The sequence below is a fragment of the Sciurus vulgaris genome (genome assembly GCF_902686455.1).
Source record: "Sciurus vulgaris genome assembly, chromosome: 9".
Classification (NCBI taxonomy): Eukaryota; Metazoa; Chordata; class Mammalia; order Rodentia; family Sciuridae; genus Sciurus; species Sciurus vulgaris.
The window spans coordinates 1,818,942-1,836,551 of record NC_136469.1 but is presented as its reverse complement, the minus strand read 5'-3'; the positions used below and the strand labels follow the sequence as shown (position 1 = coordinate 1,836,551).

The 17,610-nt window shown below is 54.7% G+C and overlaps 1 protein-coding gene and 1 long non-coding RNA gene across 2 annotated transcripts in view; one reads left to right on the top strand and one right to left on the bottom strand.

The window, feature by feature from the left end:
• The window catches only part of MYOZ2 (myozenin 2), a 34,431-nt gene extending 20,144 nt beyond the window's left edge, over window positions 1-14,287 (bottom strand). The window contains exons 1-3 of the mRNA XM_079152910.1: window positions 14,115-14,287; window positions 13,595-13,682; window positions 4,974-5,143 (exon numbers count right to left, since the gene is read on the bottom strand). Of these exons, the coding sequence (XP_079009036.1) occupies window positions 4,974-5,143; window positions 13,595-13,670 (246 nt within the window). The 5' untranslated portion in view covers window positions 13,671-13,682; window positions 14,115-14,287. The remainder of the gene's footprint in view (window positions 1-4,973; window positions 5,144-13,594; window positions 13,683-14,114) is intronic.
• Window positions 14,288-16,217: 1,930 nt separating this feature from the next.
• On the top strand, window positions 16,218-17,395 carry LOC306670057. The gene is made up of 3 exons (XR_013766307.1): window positions 16,218-16,287; window positions 16,439-16,477; window positions 16,704-17,395. It is a non-coding gene; the product is annotated as an uncharacterized lncRNA (long non-coding RNA).
• Window positions 17,396-17,610: the final 215 nt, after the last annotated feature.

Here is a 17,610-nt window from a genome sequence, read left to right as displayed (position 1 = left end):
CAGCCTGTCACTCACGCTCTTCCCCTGTGTCTCCTGCCTCCTGCTTGATTCCCAGGAATGCCTGTGAGGCCTGGGGGTGGTGCTTCTGAGCATGGCCTGAGTCCTTCCTTGCTGGCCACTCCCTGCTGCCTTTGGAGCACAAGGCAGAGCAGCCAGTCCCAGTGTCTCCTCTCTGGCTATGGGTCACCACCCGCCAGGGGCTGCTCCCTGCCTGTAGATGCCCCCTCCTCTTCACCGACTCTCCCACATCTGCTTGGAATGCCCCTCCTCTTTGTCACTCCAAGTCCCAGGTGTCCTGAGACTGTCTCCAAGCTTAGGTTCCTGGGTCTGACCACCCTGACCCACCAGGAGCAGCTCCAGGTCTGCATTACCTCACACTTCAGCCAGACCTGCCGTCACCCTCTCCTGAACTTCCTTGTTCTGTTAGCTGGATTTTGTTCCTGCGTTTGTGTCATCTTGGGTCCCCCGCTAGTTTGCGATCTGGTTTGGATCTAATAGAGCCCCATCATTATTTTTCCTTCATTCTATGATGATGTTTTGCTGAAAGATGATTTTTAATAATTGATTGCTAAAGGCATCGCACTTTCACGTACACACATATATACAACACTTTGCAGGTTGGGTTTACATCTTGAAGGTTCAGCTTAATTGATTAGATAATTTTTTTTTTTTTAAGTTCGGAATCTATTCTACCTCTTAAAGTGGAAACTTCCAGACAACCTTCAAATAAAAGGACAGCTGAGATAAATGCAGACACTCAGGTGTGCAGTGGATAGGTGATGAACTTTTCTAATCGCCCCTCCACTACTCTATAAGGTTGTAGACTACCCTTCTCCAACCTCCCGGGGGACTGATGGTGAACAGGGTTATACTCTTCCCACCAGTCCCTCATATCAAGAGACAACTGGACCCTGCTGCCACCGCCATGTCCAAAGGAGAACCTCAATAGTCCAGAGGGACTGCGTCAGCTAGCCCCAGTCTCATGCTACAGTGTCCCACGTCATCTGTGGTCCCCTGCAGAAGAGCCAGACAGACCCAGGGAAATGTTATCTCTTTGTACCTTACATAAGCTGACCCTGGACAATTTAAAGCTGGAAGAGTTTATTTTGAGCACTGGGAATTGAACCCAGGGCTGAACCCCAGCTCTTTTTATTTTTTTATTTTGACACAGGGTCTTGCTAAATTGCTGAGGGCGGCCTTGAACTTGTCATCCTCCTGCCTCAGCCTCCTGAATCCTGGGATTACAGGCATACACCAACGCATCCCCCATAAGCATTTGACTTAAAACGTATGCATTACTTGGTGTCCGTTAAATATCAGTGGAAAAAAGTGGGATTCTTTTGGGTGTGTTCTCTACGTTGTGCCAAATACATAGAAGTCATTTTTTGAAGAAAATAGCATACATGCAGAATCCCAGTGTATTTAGTATGGTCTTATTTCAGAATGACTTCTGATAGTGTGCTAGTGTTTCTTACGAGTTCTGGAGAGTTGGGGACACGACACCTGAGCCGCCCTCCCAGAGGGAAGGTTCTCACCACAACTCACCCCTCCGTCGTTGGCCTGGGTCCTGCTTTCCTGTCTGTTGCCTCTTTTACCTTTTGTCTAAGAAGTAGGGCAGTTCACGCACTAGGGCTTCAAAACTGCTCAGGCAGCAGGCAGAGTTTCTCCATTTCTTTTCAAGAACACACATTTCCTGTGTTTAGGATTTGTGTCACAGAAAGTAAATGTGGCTTGAATTTGCCAGTGTCCCTCAGTAGGAGCATAAGCTCGAAGCTGCATTTATACTTTTTGCTTTTAAAATAATACTTGCTGTTCAAATAAATAGAATTGATGATGAGGGATTTGATTTAGATTTTCGACTGTGTGAGGTCCTACACATTATACTAAAATAAGGAACAAGGGTAGGTTAAATCCTTATCTTGACAATATCTATAGCCCAAGGGAAGCAGTTAAAGCTTGTTCCAGAAGGTGGTTGATAAATTTGACTGACGTATGCAGCATGCAAAGATGGTTCAAGAACCCAAAGTCAAGCTCACTATTGCTCTCTGACTTCCAATGGTATTTGGTTTCTTCCTTACTAGATGAAGTTATGTTTATTTTACTTACTTACTTACTTACTTACTTACTTACTTACTATTATTTGTAAGGGAGATTGAACCCAGGGGTGCTTTACCACTGAGCAACACCCCAGCCCTTTTTATTTTTTTATTTTAAGACAGGGTCTTGCTAAGTTGCATAGGGCCTTGCTAAGTTGCTGAGGCTGGCCTCGAATTTGCAATCCTCCTTTCTCAGCCTCTCAAGCCTCTGATCACAGGCATGTGCCACCTTGTCTGACAGTCTATGTTTGAACTCCCAGCAGCCACTCAAGTTTAGATGAATGAGTGGAGATTGACCCAGATGCAACACAGCTGTCAAAATTCCTGTTGCCCCAGAGGTGCTCCAAGTCACCACTAGTGCTGTGCCGAACCCCTCACCATGCGAGGTGGCTGGTGTCTGCTGCAGTGGTTTGTTGTGCCCACAGGTTTTACACAAAATCAGAGAGCATGCAGTTTGTTCACATCAGAAGGCACCATAGGGAGCATTTGAACCTCTGCCATATTTTACAGATGAGAAAAGAAATCCAGAAGGGCAAGAAACTTTGAAATTAATCGCGCTCACAGGGCGGGTGGCAGAAGCAGGACGGCCGCCTGACTCCAGGCAAGAGTGAGCCTGGTTATTTGCATCCAAGACTGGAGCTGCCAGAGCTGGCTGTGAGGCATCCTCAGCTTCCGAATGCCACTTTCCTCATCCCTGACGAGAGTCCCTCTCATCAGACTTCAGTAGGTTCTTGAGTTCAGTGCAAAGTGACTTCCGGCATACTGTTGTTGCTCATTGCTGAGTTATCAGCATTCAGCTGTTTATCTCAGCCTGCCTCTTCAGGGCTATTGTATCAAGTAGCACCCAGTTTTCTAGGAACAGTGAGGGTTTCTCATGGTGGGCGCTTGTCCATTGTCTGGATCCCCAGACATTGCCCATTGGAGTACCAGTTCCTGCCAGCCACCGCAGGTGCTGCTGACGAGCGTACGCTGGGCTCTCCAGAACTGCAGTTAGAGCATCATCCATGGAGATCAGCAGGGAATTAACAAAAGCTGGTTTTGTCCCTTTCCCTAGATGCCTAGACATGCAGGTGATTTTTCAAGATGTCCCTAAGGCACCTAGTTGTTTTTATTCCACCAAATCTCCTTATAGAGCATGCAATTAATAATCAGGCTGTGGGGTGCAGGCGAGGTTGCTCTTGGTTCACCCTGTGTGAGTGTAGGCACTTTTAGATAAGAGGACACTGTGCGTTGTTACGGGGTAACATGGCATCACATTGATCTTCCACCTGGATCAAGTGGAAAGTGTCCCTTCACAACCCAGAAGCTGCAGTTGCTCATGATTAGAAGTCCATGGGAATTCACAGCTAAGCTGGGTTAAATCCATGCATGGTGAAGAATGCCCATGAACATGAAAAGCATCTCCTTCATTGCTTTCATGCTGTGCTGGGGATGGAAGCCAGGCCTCGTTCATGCCAGGCGAGTACTCTAGCACTGTCACAAAACTTTTCATTTAAAATGTGTTCACAACACTTATTATTAATAAGCATAGCAAAGGAAAGAGAAATCTGAGGAATTAATAAAATGTGGTTTATGAGTGTAAACATTGCATTCCAAGTTTGATTTAGCAATCTGGTAAAAGAACTTGGTAAATCAGTCTGCTCTAAACAAGTGATGCACCCATCCACAGCATGCTAGAGAGGCAGGTGGGAACATTCATATATTTGCAGGTAGACAGAAGACCCTCCCAGCTCCAGGAGACCTAGCACAGGGAGTGTTCACATACCCCCCAATTCCAGGAGGAGACCTACCACACACAGCGTCCAGGTTAAGTCTACAGGTGGACATCTGACCCCCAGCTCCAGGAGACCTACCACACAGAGTGTCCATGTTAAGTCTACAGGTGTCCAGCTGACCCCAGCTTCATGAGACCTAGCACAGGGAGTGTCCAGGTTAAGTCTACAGGTGGACAGCTGACCCCCAGCTTCACGAGACCCAGCACAGGGAGTGTCCAGGTTAAGTCTACAGGTAGACAGCTGACCCCCAGCTCCAGGAGACCCAGCACAGGGAGTGTCCAGGTTAAGTCTACAGGTGGACAGCTGACCCCCAGTCCAGGAGACCCAGCACAGGGAGTGTCCAGGTTAAGCCTACAGGTGGACTCCAAAGTCCAGGAGAGCTAGCCATGAGGCACAGTTGCCGAGTCTCCACTGTCCTCTCCCTGTTCCTCTTTGACTCTTCCTGCCTGGCAGTTGAGAGTCCTTCCTCCGCCAGGCTCTAGGGGCAGGTCGGGTGAGGTGGTGGCAACACAATAGGTAAGATGGGGCTGCACTAGCTAATCAGCTTGCTATCAGCTTTCAGCTGGGCAACCCTTTGTCCAGAGTTGTGTCTGCTGTGCTTTTTTCACTGAGAGGCACGAGGCTTCCCTGCAGATGTGAGACCAGTGCTGAGAGCAGCCCTGGGGATGGCTCACAGGGTCTCAGGGGCAGGGGCAGGCATGGGGCCAGCACAGTGCCTGTCCTTGCTTTGGGGAGCACCGTGTGCTTGGGAGGTGTTTGCATCCCAAACATTCGGCGGGTGGCGATAAGACCTGGAAACTGGTAGCACTGCTTCTCCCCACTCACCCTGGCTAGCTGAAAACCCAGCTCCTGCTGCCAAGTCCACAGGCCCTCAGTGTCCCTACACAGGCCCACAGTGTCCCTGTTGAGCCCAAGCATGCTCACGCCATGTATAATGCTCCTTTTGTTTCTCCACCTAGCTATTCATTACCACGAGAAAACCACGTCCAGCAGAATCAACTGGAAGGAGGTGTGTAGAGCGGCCTGTTTGGGAGTCTAGCAAGGTGTGTGGGTTTGCACAGGTCACCGCTGGTCTAGACAGCGCACGTCGCGGTATACCTACGTTTCTCTGTACTTTAGTTTCATACTGGAAGTTTTCAAACGTGTACTTGTCAGACCTTCTCTGGCGCATCTTAAACAGCCTGGCGCCGCGGTTGGCGAGGTGGGATAACTCCTCCAGCATGATGTCTCTGGGGACGCTGACCTTTTTTCCCAGGTCCATGCCGCCTGCATCTGCAACACAAGGTGCATGTGCGTGAAAACCTGCGGGCAGCGTCCAGGCTGAGCTGCTCAGCCCCACCTGCTCTGACCTGGACGGCGGCTCTGGTGAAACCCGGGCCCCGCCCAGGTACCTGCAGGGGCTCGGATTGTCTTCAGCTCACTGTGCACCTCCATCCCCGCCTCTGAAGTGTGGTTAAGAATCATCATGTGTGCTCAGAGGGTCGATATAAGTAAACCAGGGGCTTCCTGCAGGCCCTGGAGTGGGGCCTGGCTCGCAGTGAGTGGAGGGAGCTGTCCCTGCTGCTGGTGCAGTGTGGCCTTGTCACATGGGGTGAGCGCTCTGAAGGTGCCCTTCATGGCTGTCCAGACAGACCATTCTTCTCCCCACACCTCCATGTGCCAGCTCAAGCTGTGCCAGCCCATGGGGCTCTCCGAAGGGCTCCAGGCCGTCTCCAGGAGGAGCGCCTCCCCAGAGTCTCCTCTGTAGCCAGTGGTCAGCCTCGGGATGTCCCCTGACACCAGATCCCATCGAGCTTTCTCTAGGTGTTAGTGCTGCCCTCAGCTCTGACAGGCGTCTCCCAAATCCAGGTACTTCACACTGCCCAACCTGCTCCCTGAACCAGGCACAGGCATGAGCACAGCCAGCTGCCATCAAACGCAGGGGAGAAAAGACCAGCCCTGTGCAAGACCACTGTTCTGATGAAGCAATGTCCTTAATGATTGACACATTGACCATGATCATTAGCTCTTCTGTAGTGCTTAGGAGGAGACAGCAGATCATTCATTAGATATGCCCCCCGCTCTGCTTTTAAAAATCTACTCTGTTTATGTTTTGCTATCACATTGAGAAGAGCCCACCATTTATGAAATTCATAACGACATCCAGACCTCCACTTCTGGGAGGATGGGGAGACAGTGCCCAACGCGTCTGTGAAGCACAGCTGGTACTCTGATGTTGCAGGTAAAGCAAATGCAGCGATGGAGTGTGTGTGTGGGGGGGTGGCAATGTGGGTGGGCGGGCCCCACGAGCGCCAGTGTGGTGGAGTCTCTGGTTCCTTCTGGCCCCACGCACCAGGGTTCTGCAACTGAAGTAGGAGAGCCTTCACTCTCACCCAGGAGCAGGAGAAAGGGGCCTCAGCAAGACCAGACAGCACTGTGACATTAACCGCTCTCAGCAAAGGCCCAGGGGACCCTGGCCTCACCCATTACGCCCACCAGGTTCAGGCAGAGAGCCCAGAGCTCTGCTCTGAGAGGCTCCACCAGGGCAATCCAAGAGGCTGAGCGGAAGCTGGGCTGGGCCCTGCGGAAGTTCCAAACTCTTCTCCTCTGCTGTGCTGCGGAGACCATGGGCGCCCAGTCTCCATCCACCCTCTGCCACCCAGCGGTAACGAGGAGACCTGGAGCTTGAGTAGGTCCAAGCAGGGGGCCTGGGCCTCCACCTATCCAGTGCAACCAGCTTCTCCACATGTGGAGACAGAAGAAAGGGCAGTGCCTCCGCATTCCCAGGGAGAGCAGGCAGAGCCTGCAGGAGAGGAGCTGGGTGGGAGGGCAGGGGCCTCGCACCCTCCCGCAACGGAGCCAGGGTCGAGCTCTGCAGGGAGTGCTCACTCGCCCCGAGCCCCGGGTGCACGGCAGGGAGGGGACACTGGGCTGCCCAGCGTCTGTGACAGTCCGAACAACTGGGCAGCATCATAGAAATGGGCCATTTCAACAGTTTTGTTCTGGAATCAGAATAGCAAATGTCCTTTAGACTTAACAACAATGAAGAGGGTAGAGATCACATTGCCTATAGTAGTTTCGTGTAATGCCAGTAGAAAGGGAATCTGTCTCTCAAGGCGTCTGAAAGGATCGTTGGCAGAGAGAGAATAGGATGTTAACATGGAAAATCGAAGTCCAGGTCTTGCCAATGGAGCCTTTTCTAGAACTACACTCTCTGTCATGTGATTACCTATTACAAATAATGTTTTTAAACAAACTTGCATTTTTCCTCAGGAGCCCTCCCAGTGGGGTGGTCTCAGGAACAAGCAGACACTCAGGAGGAAACTGAGAGGCAACCAACCGCCTGTAGCACAGGGTTGTTTCCACTGTCCCAGGCAGGCCGCTTCCTCACACAGGGCCTGATCCCAGCAAGAGGCCCGAGCTGGACCCCACGTCCACCTGCTCCACCTCCTGCTGCTGCTGCTAACTGCAGCAGCCTGAAGGACCGTGGAACCAGAGCTGCGGGTCTGAATGTTGTTGGTGGGATCAGCGAGCCAGAACTCAGGAGATGTGTCTACCCGGCTCCCTCCCTAACGGCCCTGCCTTGGGACACCGCCAATGCTTCTAAAAGGACATGTGGCCTGGGTGAACTGCACCCCTGGCCGCCAGCGCAGTATCTGGGCTGCTGAGGGAGCAGGTGCGTGAGCTGGGGACAGAGTGAGCGCGAGTGCTTTGTGGGCAGATGTGCCCAAGGCTGCTCTTCCTGCTGGAGGCGAGCAGGCAGGTGCGCGGGCACCGATGGCAAGTCTCTGGGGAGCATGGAGCCTGGCTCCGCAGGCAGCCCACCGCGGGGCCGTGGACACGGGGCCCTGGGCCTGGCAGAGCCCTGGGCACCTCCCACAGGCCGCCAGGGCGTTCCCCTGGTTTGGTGCTGCCCCGCTGGCCGAGTGTCTTGTCTGACTCTTCTTGCTGACTGAGGTCTAAAATGCAGGTGGGAGTTGGAGTCACGGGAAGGGTAAGACCCAGAAGCAGGAAGGAAAGGCAGAGGCGAAGAGGAACCTGCAATCACACTTGCCCAGCAGCTGGCTCCTCAGGTCCACAGGAATGCTGCCCCTCTCTGACCGCATGCCAACCTCACTCCTGCTGCTGCAGGAGGAAAGGTGTCACGAGAGCCACAAGGGCATGCAGGCCTCGGTGGCAGGGCACGTGGAGAGATGGGCACCTGCCACAGCCCACTGCTGTGACAGCCTGTGCACCAGAGAGGACAGGTGGACAGAAGGAGGAGGAGGCGCTTGCAGAGCGCTGGCCCCCAGCTCTTATTGACCAGGCCTCCCATCTCCTCGACGCCCGCCTGCCTCCTGCCTGAGGTCCACTGTGGTCAGTGGGTGAGTTACGTGTCTCGGGTCAGAAGCACTGGATGTCACGTGCAGCGCCTGCGCTGGCTCACATGGAGGCACCTGTGAGCAGAGCTTACACACCACCATGTGAACACAGCGGCATTAAAGTTAAACTATGTGAACTTCACGATTAAGCAAATCACATCAAGAACAAAGCAGTAGTAAACAGTATCAGCTCAGGGTGCTTCTGCCGCTTTTTGCCAGGATGGAAGCGTGGGGGATGATTTTCATCTGTCGCATTGGCGTGGTGGAAGCAGGTCTCTGCTGGCCCTGCCGCAGTACAGATGGGAGAGGGAGTCGCTGTCCACCTCAACCCACCTCTGCACGTGCTGCCTCTGGGTGGCAGCTTGGGATTGGTCCAGGAGAAGCACTCATACACAGAAACTGGAAAACTGCACAAATCAAGGCATTTTCTCCCAGACACCCAGTTACTAAATACCACATATTGCTGGACACACCCATCAGTGTCGGGAATATGTTAGGTCAACACACACTGCACAGACAGGCACCCAAACAGGAACCACACTGCCCAGGCTCTCCTCCTTTCCCTTCCAGGTAGGTAGGTCTGTGATGCCACCAAAGTTAATATCTAGGACCACTGTGGGCTGGGGATCCCACTCCCTGTCATCATTCCTCAGCCTTCCAGTGAGGAATGTTGCTGTCTGAGCACTCAGATTCCACACTCAGCTGTCCCCTACCCTTTATTGCAAACCCCTACATGGGGTCCTGAGGGTGTGCTGATCTTGGCTTGATAAACGGTATCTGTTATCCAGGTTATGCATGCTGGCCCTCCTGGCTTAGAAGGTTGTCTTTGTGGCATGAGATCATCCATTGAAAATAATATTGCTAAGCATACTTTCCTACTGGTGTCATCTGTAGTGGTCTAGAACTCGAGTTCGGTCAGCAGATCCAATCCACACTTCACACAGACATCCACCTAGCCTGCCAGCTGCCATTCTGAAGTCTGATGGAACAGGTGAAACTGCTGGTGGGGTCGCCGTAAGGTGGGCATACGGCCTTGATTTAGAAGCCCAGTCGAGGCAGAGAGATCCTGTCTGTGCTTGTGTAGGACCTTCTGCCTGTTCACAGGTAGGCGGCTCATGTGAGTACAGCAACAGCCCATAGAAGAGACATTATGTGGCCAGGCACGGTGGCCATGCCTGTAATATCAGCAACTCAGGAGGCCGAGGTGGGAGGATCACAAGTTCAAAGGCAGCCTAAGCAACTTAGCAAGGCCCCAAGCAACTTAACAAGAGCCTGTCTCAAAATGAAAGTTTAAAAAGGGTTGGGGATGTGGCTCAGTGGTTAAGTGTCCCTGGGTTCAATCTCTGGTACCAAAAAGGAAAAAAAAAAAAAAAAAAAAAGAAAGAAAGAAAGAAAAGAAAAAAGATATATCATGCATAACATTATATATATAATACATAACACAAAAATCACAGTCCAGGCTATGATTGTGAATAATTCCTGAGAAGATTCTAATTGATAAAATTTATTGACAATTTTTTCTAGATAAAAAGTTTTAAAGACCCACCTGGGATTCTTTATTTTCCTATTTCATGTGCCTTTGTCTCAATTTGGCTTCTCAGACCCTTTTGTAAAGTCTGGAAATCCTCCCTTAATGAAAACATGAGAACTGCCTGAATCTATCTATAGGCATTTAAGAAAAGAGACGACCGGTGTGTCGAATGGCACAGACCACACGCAGAGCCACCTACTGCGGTCAGGAAAGTATACTGAGGGGGAATCGGGGGAAAGACCAGAGAAGACTAGCACGGTGGAGTGGCACAGCTAGAAGGAGGCTCTGCAGTTTGGGCTTTGGTGAAAACAGGATTTGGCCGGTCCTCTGGGACCAGTGTCCTGGGGCGCCCTGTCAAGGTCACATGCTCAGGAAGTCTGAGTCCGCAAGGGGGACTGCAGACCAGGCTCAGATAAAGCAGGGCACATGGCTGGCTCTGGCTTTTTTTGGTCTCACGAGAAGTTAGACCACACGGAGGAAGACTCCAGAATGGTCCAGGGACTCCTCCTCTGTCCCCGCAGCATTTCACCTTTGCCCCAGGTAGAGAGGCCACCCTGGTGTCTTCACTTGGACCTTGAAGACGCGATTCGCTCTCCCAAGACTTGTGCAGGGCAAGGCAGAAGGGCTGCTGGCGACCTTCATCTGAAATCTGAACCCGGGACTACCTTTCAAAGGGCCCTGGGACACAGGTCAACACACCGTTGTTTCCTTTGTCCTGGTGGAGAGGGTGGCTGAGGTCTGACTCAGGGCCCTCAGGGATCAGAACCCGGAGTGGTGGAGCCGGGAGCTCTCCCTGCCCTCCTGCTGAGGAGTGGGAGGCTGGTGGGAACCAGGCCCGGGCACCACGTCCACAGCAGCACTCCATTTAGAACAGGGCTTCCTGTTTTCAGACCGCAAAGCAAACTCTTTTCCTGAAATCACAAAAATAATCTGCCCAGTTCCCGTCTGTCTGCCCGGGAACGCTGCCGCCCGTCGTGAGGAGAGAAACACAAACAAGCCAAGCACACACGGCGGCCTTGGGGCCAGGCAGGAGCTCTGCAGGGAGCTCTGCCCTCCCTGTTTCTAAGCCCCACCAAGCTCTCAGCGAGCCCAGCCGCAGGCCAGGCGCCATGTTCCAGGCACACCTCCGGTTACTTCAGTTCTGACTGCTTCCCATTTCCAGAGTCGCCAGCTGCTGCCCAGCTGTTCTTGCTCCTCCCCCTGCCCGTCCCTCCTTGCCAAGCTGTGGTTTCCTGTCCCGTGTGCCCCCTCCCCAGTGCTGCCCGTCTTCCTTCCGTCTTCAGGTTTGACATGAGTTGAGGACCCTGGCGGGTCCTGGGAAGTAGGCGTGGATGCCTGGTGACGGGAAGGGGCTTCTGCACCCACCACTGATGCACCCCATGATGGACAGCAAGACGCTCCCGTGTCTGTCTCTCGAGTAGCACCTGCTGGCTGCTAGCAGCTGCGGCAGACACGCCTTGAAGAAGGTCACAGGACACAGCCATGCAGCCTGGCCCTGGGCTCCCGTGACACCTGAGGAACCGACTGTGGCCATCCTTAGGCCTGGTGAGGACCCGGGGAGGAGGAAGGTGACCTGAAGCCGCCGTTACTGGGCATGTGCCATGTTTGCTCCAGCCACACAACTGGACCCTGGCTCAGGGTGGATCCTGATGAGAGTGGGGTGTGCTGTGGTGGCTGGGAGGCCTACCGTTCAGCGCCCATTCTGCACCCGGCACTAGGACAGCCTGGCAGCGCCTGTGCCTCCTCCTCCCTCATGCAGAGCTCTCCTTGGGACTCCTGTTCACCTCTGATTGACTTGAAGACTCACCAGCTCTGGCCTTTCCCCAGGCCTGTGTGGGGTTCACACCTGGTGTCCAGAGGGCCCTGGCTTTGCTGGCTAATGGACACTGTTCATCGTCCCCCTGGGGCTGGGTGTCTTTGAGTGTGGCGATGATATAAGAAAGTGTTAAAATACTGGAAAAGACATCCCAATGCGTGGGGGCGGGGGCGGGGGCGGCGCAGAGAAGGGGTTTGGAAATGCTGCCCCATTCATTTCCGTGAAGGATGCTCCAGTCCGATTTGGCCTATTTCCTTGTTTGATTAAGATCAAAGCAGTTGCCTGCTTTATCTGAAACCCCTCGGAGTTCTGCTGCCCCCGTGTGCTGTTCAGCTCGGAGGTGTGCTACGCAGGACACTCGTGTCTCCCTTCTGCATCCTCAGAAAAGATGGCACATTCCACCCAGAGAGACTGCCTGCGAGGTCCCACAAGGGACTCAGAGAAAACAGGGAGAAAACCGCAGGGAGCCAGAGCCGCGTCCTCGGGTGACAGCTGTGATCACGCCACACTCTCTGGGTCTTGTGACTGCTGTTGAGGAGACTGGCGCTCACCTGCAACAGGAAGGTCCCCAGACTACAGGTGGCCAGCATCGCCCGAGCTAGGCAGTGGTTTCGGGGGTTCTTCTCCCTTAGGGTACGATCATGTTTTTCCTTTTACATTTCATGGGAACAATAATCATGAGGTAAGAAATCCAAGAGCCCGTGCCAGGGCTAGGGGCAGAACCCAGGGTTTGGACTGAGTGCATCGGACGGGCTCATGTGCACAGGACATCGGGCAGTAATGAGGCCACTCATCCACAGTCCAGCTTCACAGAGAGCAATCAGTGTCAGACTCAAGAGTGGTCTGAGTTTTGCCTTATTGACCAGGAAAACTATGAACAACTTCAAATAAACAACCTGAAGCAGGAAACACAAAGATGACCAATTGGAAAGAAGCACAGATTTTGGACTTCGGATTGGTACAAATTCAGTTCTGGTATCTAGCCCAGAGATTTTTTCCCTTTTACTCTAAGCTAACTCAACATCATAGAAAACAGGAGAACAAAGTTCAATCCAGGACAGGGACCATGGCTTTGCATTGCAGAAAACAGAGAACAAAACTTGACCTCAGGACCCTCAGCTGCCACCACGTCCTGTGGTGCAGGAGGACACTCACCAGGTCTGCCTGCCCCAGTCATGCCAAGGAAGACGCCACTCACAGCTGCCAGCACCCCTGCACCCAGGCCTCAGCTGGCCATGGTGAAGGGCTGCGCTCTGTGTCCCCGGAGGGGACGGCAGGCACTTTAAGTCCACGGTGGGCCTAGGGTGGCTCACCTCGGTCCACGCAGACCTGGCACTCCACTTGACCTCTGTGACCGATGCTGGCCTTTGCTCATGGGCAAAATCGAATTTCCTTCATAGCAATCAAAATGCAAGGTATGAGGCATGTCCTGAGTCGTTTTCCAGGGATGAGTGGACCGAGCTGAAGGACACCTCCCTTCTCGCACACATGAGAAACATTCCGAATTGGTGTTTGGGGACTACAGAAACTTTTTCAATCTTTCTCAGAAATCACACACAAGTGTAGATCTTGCTCACAAGATATGTTAGTAAATCAGTACTAAATGTGAAGACTGGCTTCAGGGTTAAACAAACAAGCCATCAACGTGCATTCCAATTTAATCAGCAGCTCTTGTAGGAAAGGGGGCAGAACATCTTCTGAAGGACTTGCATCGCGTAGGGTAAGAGACCCGGACAGGGCGTGTGGGGTGGGTGCGTGTGGAGACCAGCTGGTGCGAGGCCCGATCAAGCGGGAGGGAATGGCCAGGCAGTGGCCAGCGAGCAGAGCGGACATCAGCTGCTGCCTCGCCTCATCGCTCTGCAGTTGTTCATCTGAAAATAGCTTCCCACCCGAAGGAGGACTGCTTGAGAGCTGGTGGCCGCAGGCCCCCACAGTCCGAGCTCAGGTCTGCCGGGCGCCCGGGGAGCCAAGCCCCAGGACGCCAGCACATGGGGGTTAGTGTGAGCTGCTAATGCTGCCCTGACGCACACGGATACCGTTTCCGTGGACTTCCTTCACGATGGCGGACGCTTGCTGCTTCCTCTGCTTCACCGTGGCGCTGTGGGACAGCATGGTGCTGGCTCCCTGCAGGGAGAAAGGACATCACTGAGGCAGCCATCCTTCCGGAAGAGTGCCCCTTTCTGAGCATTGCTGCGCTCTGTTGGAGGACCTGGATGTGCATCCTTCTCTGGTGACCTCTGGTGACAGGCAGTGTTGGGCCAGTCCTTCCTGTGCACTCACACAATGTCCCCAGCAGTGGGGTAGGAGAAGAGCTGCCCATCCAGGGTTATTTTTAACCCACCATTGTTTCCTTAGGGCTCCATGTGTACCGGCGTCTGGGTACATCAATTCCAGAAAACCGAGAGTGAGAGGACACCAGACTGAGCCAGACCCTCTGTCGGTGCATCTGACTGCTGGCATGCACAGCTGTCCTCACAGCAAGAATGTGCCTTCTGCGCCCAGCCCTGGGCCTCCTGGGCAGCGACTAGCAGCCCTCTGGGGAAGCAGTGTACTCACCTTGCTGTGGGACTGGGCCTGTGAGCAAGGGCGATCCCAATCCTGGAGGAGACCTGGAGATGGAGGAGATGGTGCTTGGGCCTGATGAGTTTTATCCTTGAACCTGGGACAGCATGGTCCCAGCTCTGACTCAGGCTGGGACTGAGCCTTTCTGAGGAGACTGGCATCCAGCTGACCTCATGGACTATATATAGCACCAAATAACTTCAGCTACTCATATCTTCCTGGCAAAAGGGAGGAACGGGGAACATCAGCTTCTCTCCATTGTTTCCAGCTTGTGAGATGTTGAAGGAGGTATGCATTCATGGGTGTGCAGAGAGCTCCTACTGCATGCCTTCTGTTCGAAGAGACGACAGCCAAAGGGGACTTGGAAGACGTTTCACAATGTGGTTCTCACGCTGTTCCTCAGTTGAGGAGGCAAGAGATGTATACTTGAATTAGAATAGAATGGTGAACTGTTCATAATTAAAATGAACGCCATGGACAGCAACATCTCTGGAGACTCAACAGGAAAAAGCGAAGCCCTTCTGCCAGTGGAGCCCGCCCTGCGTTCAGTGGGAGCCGGCGCGCGGGCCACAGAGGCCTCACTCTGGAAGGTTGTGGGGGACGTTTTGAAGAGGGCCGTTTTGGGCTGAGCCAGGAGGCTGAGCAGGAGCCGAGCCTCATGACTGGGCCACATCCTCCAAGGAGACCCACAGAGTAGTGCTGCACTGAGGACCTCCCCACGGCCCGGGCCCAGGGCTTCCATTGTGATGGAGGACACGGGCCGGGAGGTAGGCCACGTGGCCCCAGCTGGGTCTGCGCACAAAGCCTGCCCCTTCTCCAGGACTCCTTTCACTGTTCCCTGCTCTTGGAGCTTGTTCCCCCTGCCACCAGGCTTTGCTCAAAGGCAGGGTCCTCATAAGCCCTCCCCAGTCTCCTGCACACAGTGCCACCTGGCGCCCTCCGAAGCACTCCCTGTCCCATGGCTCCTCAGACCTTCGTATTAGTCACCGCAGTGATTGAAAATCCCAGACTGACCTTCAAAGAGGAGGCGACGGAGGCTCTCCTCTCCTGGTGAGCCAGGCTGGAGGCGACGGAGGCTCTCCTCTCCTGGTGAGCCAGGCTGGAGGAGACGGAGGCTCTCCTCTCCTGGTGAGCCAGGCCGGAGCGATGGAGGCTGTCCTCTCCTGGTGAGCCAGGCTGGAGCGATGGAGGCTGTCCTCTCCTGGTGAGCCAGGCTGGAGGAGACGGAGGCTCTCCTCTCCTGGTGAGCCAGGCCGGAGCGATGGAGGCTCTCCTCTCCTGGTGAGCCAGGTTGGAGTGATGGAGGCTCTCCTCTCCTGGTGAGCCAGGTTGGAGTGATGGAGGCTCTCCTCTCCTGGTGAGCCAGGCCGGAGTGATGGAGGCTCTCCTCTCCTGGTGAGCCAGGCCGGAGTGATGGAGGCTCTCCTCTCCTGGTGAGCCAGGTGGAGCGACGGAGGCTCTCCTCTCCTGGTGAGCCAGGTTGGAGGCGATGGAGGCTCTCCTCTCCTGGTGAGCCAGGCCGGAGCGATGGAGGTTCTCCTCTCCTGGTGAGCCAGGCCGGAGCGATGGAGGCTCTCCTCTCCTGGTGAGCCAGGCCGGAGCGATGGAGGCTCTCCTCTCCTGGTGAGCCAGGCCGGAGTGACGGAGGCTCTCCTCTCCTGGTGAGCCAGGTGGAGCGACGGAGGTTCTCCTCTCCTGGTGAGCCAGGTTGGAGGCGATGGAGGCTCTCCTCTCCTGGTGAGCCAGGCCGGAGCGATGGAGGTTCTCCTCTCCTGGTGAGCCAGGCCGGAGCGATGGAGGTTCTCCTCTCCTGGTGAGCCAGGCCGGAGTGACGGAGGCTCTCCTCTCCTGGTGAGCCAGGCTGGAGCGATGGAGGTTCTCCTCTCCTGGTGAGCCAGGTTGGAGGCGATGGAGGCTCTCCTCTCCTGGTGAGCCAGGCCGGAGCGATGGAGGTTCTCCTCTCCTGGTGAGCCAGGCCGGAGCGATGGAGGTTCTCCTCTCCTGGTGAGCCAGGCCGGAGCGATGGAGGTTCTCCTCTCCTGGTGAGCCAGGCCGGAGGCGATGGAGGTTCTCCTCTCCTGGTGAGCCAGGCCGGAGTGATGGAGGCTCTCCTCTCCTGGTGAGCCAGGTTGGAGGCGATGGAGGCTCTCCTCTCCTGGTGAGCCAGGTCGGAGCGATGGAGGCTCTCCTCTCCTGGTGAGCCAGGCCGGAGTGATGGAGGCTCTCCTCTCCTGGTGAGCCAGGTGGAGCGACGGAGGCTCTCCTCTCCTGGTGAGACAGGCTGGAGCGATGGAGGCTCTCCTCTCCTGGTGAGCCAGGTTGGAGGCGATGGAGGCTCTCCTCTCCTGGTGAGCCAGGTCGGAGCGATGGAGGCTCTCCTCTCCTGGTGAGCCAGGCCGGAGTGATGGAGGCTCTCCTCTCCTGGTGAGCCAGGTGGAGCGACGGAGGCTCTCCTCTCCTGGTGAGACAGGCTGGAGCGATGGAGGTTCTCCTCTCCTGGTGAGCCAGGCCGGAGTGATGGAGGCTCTCCTCTCCTGGTGAGCCAGGTGGAGCGACGGAGGCTCTCCTCTCCTGGTGAGACAGGCTGGAGGCAAGGAACCCAGGGCCCACCTGCTAACCTTTGCTCCCCACTTCCTGAAATGTGGACCTGGGGGCCTCTTCAGTTGCTCCAGCTCCTCAGCATGCTCAGAGCTCAGGCAGTGAGAAAGTTCCCGGCTCCCCCAGCGAGTGTCTTGATGCCATTCATACATCCTCTGCATCCAGTTGGGCAAAGGGCATTTGTGCAACCACAGGTGACTCAGGAAGCTGGAGTGTGGCTTGTGTTCTGGGTGACCAGCAGAAATTCACTCACTGAGGAGGAAGATCATGGCTGCCAGGTGGCCACTGCCAGTCTCTCCACGAGACGTTAACATGAGTCCACTTGTCCATCATCTGCCTACCTTTCTGCCCATCTTTCCAAGGTCTTTTTCCTGCTAAGATAGGAACTCCCTATGACTTGGCAACCTTCAGCCCCTAGACCTGTGTCAGGCACAAGGTCATGCTCAGTGGCCAGTGAATGATGGCAGGGCTGGCAGAGCTGGGGCTGGTCGTGCAGTGCCTCAGGGGTTTGGGTGGGTTTGATTCTCTTCTTGTTACAATAGACACAGGAGGAAATGGGATTGTGGTAACTGCAAAGGGGAGGTGGCCATGCTAGGAAGTGAGGCTGAAATAGGCTGTGTGTTTGGGGTCTGGTCACAGGCTTCAGAGTGCAGGGCTGCAGATGGTGGGGTCAGGGGGTGGGGCTACAGGTGGAGGGTCAGGAGGTGGGGCTGCAGGTGGAGGGTCAGGGGGCGGGGCTGCAGGTAGAGGGTCAGGGGGCGGGGCTGCAGGTGGAGGGTCAGGGTGTGGGGCTGCAGATGGAGGGTCAGGGGCTAGGGCTGCAGGCGGGAGGTTTATGCTGACCTGTTGCGATTGCTTCTAGGCAGAACTTTACCATGAAATCACTAATCAG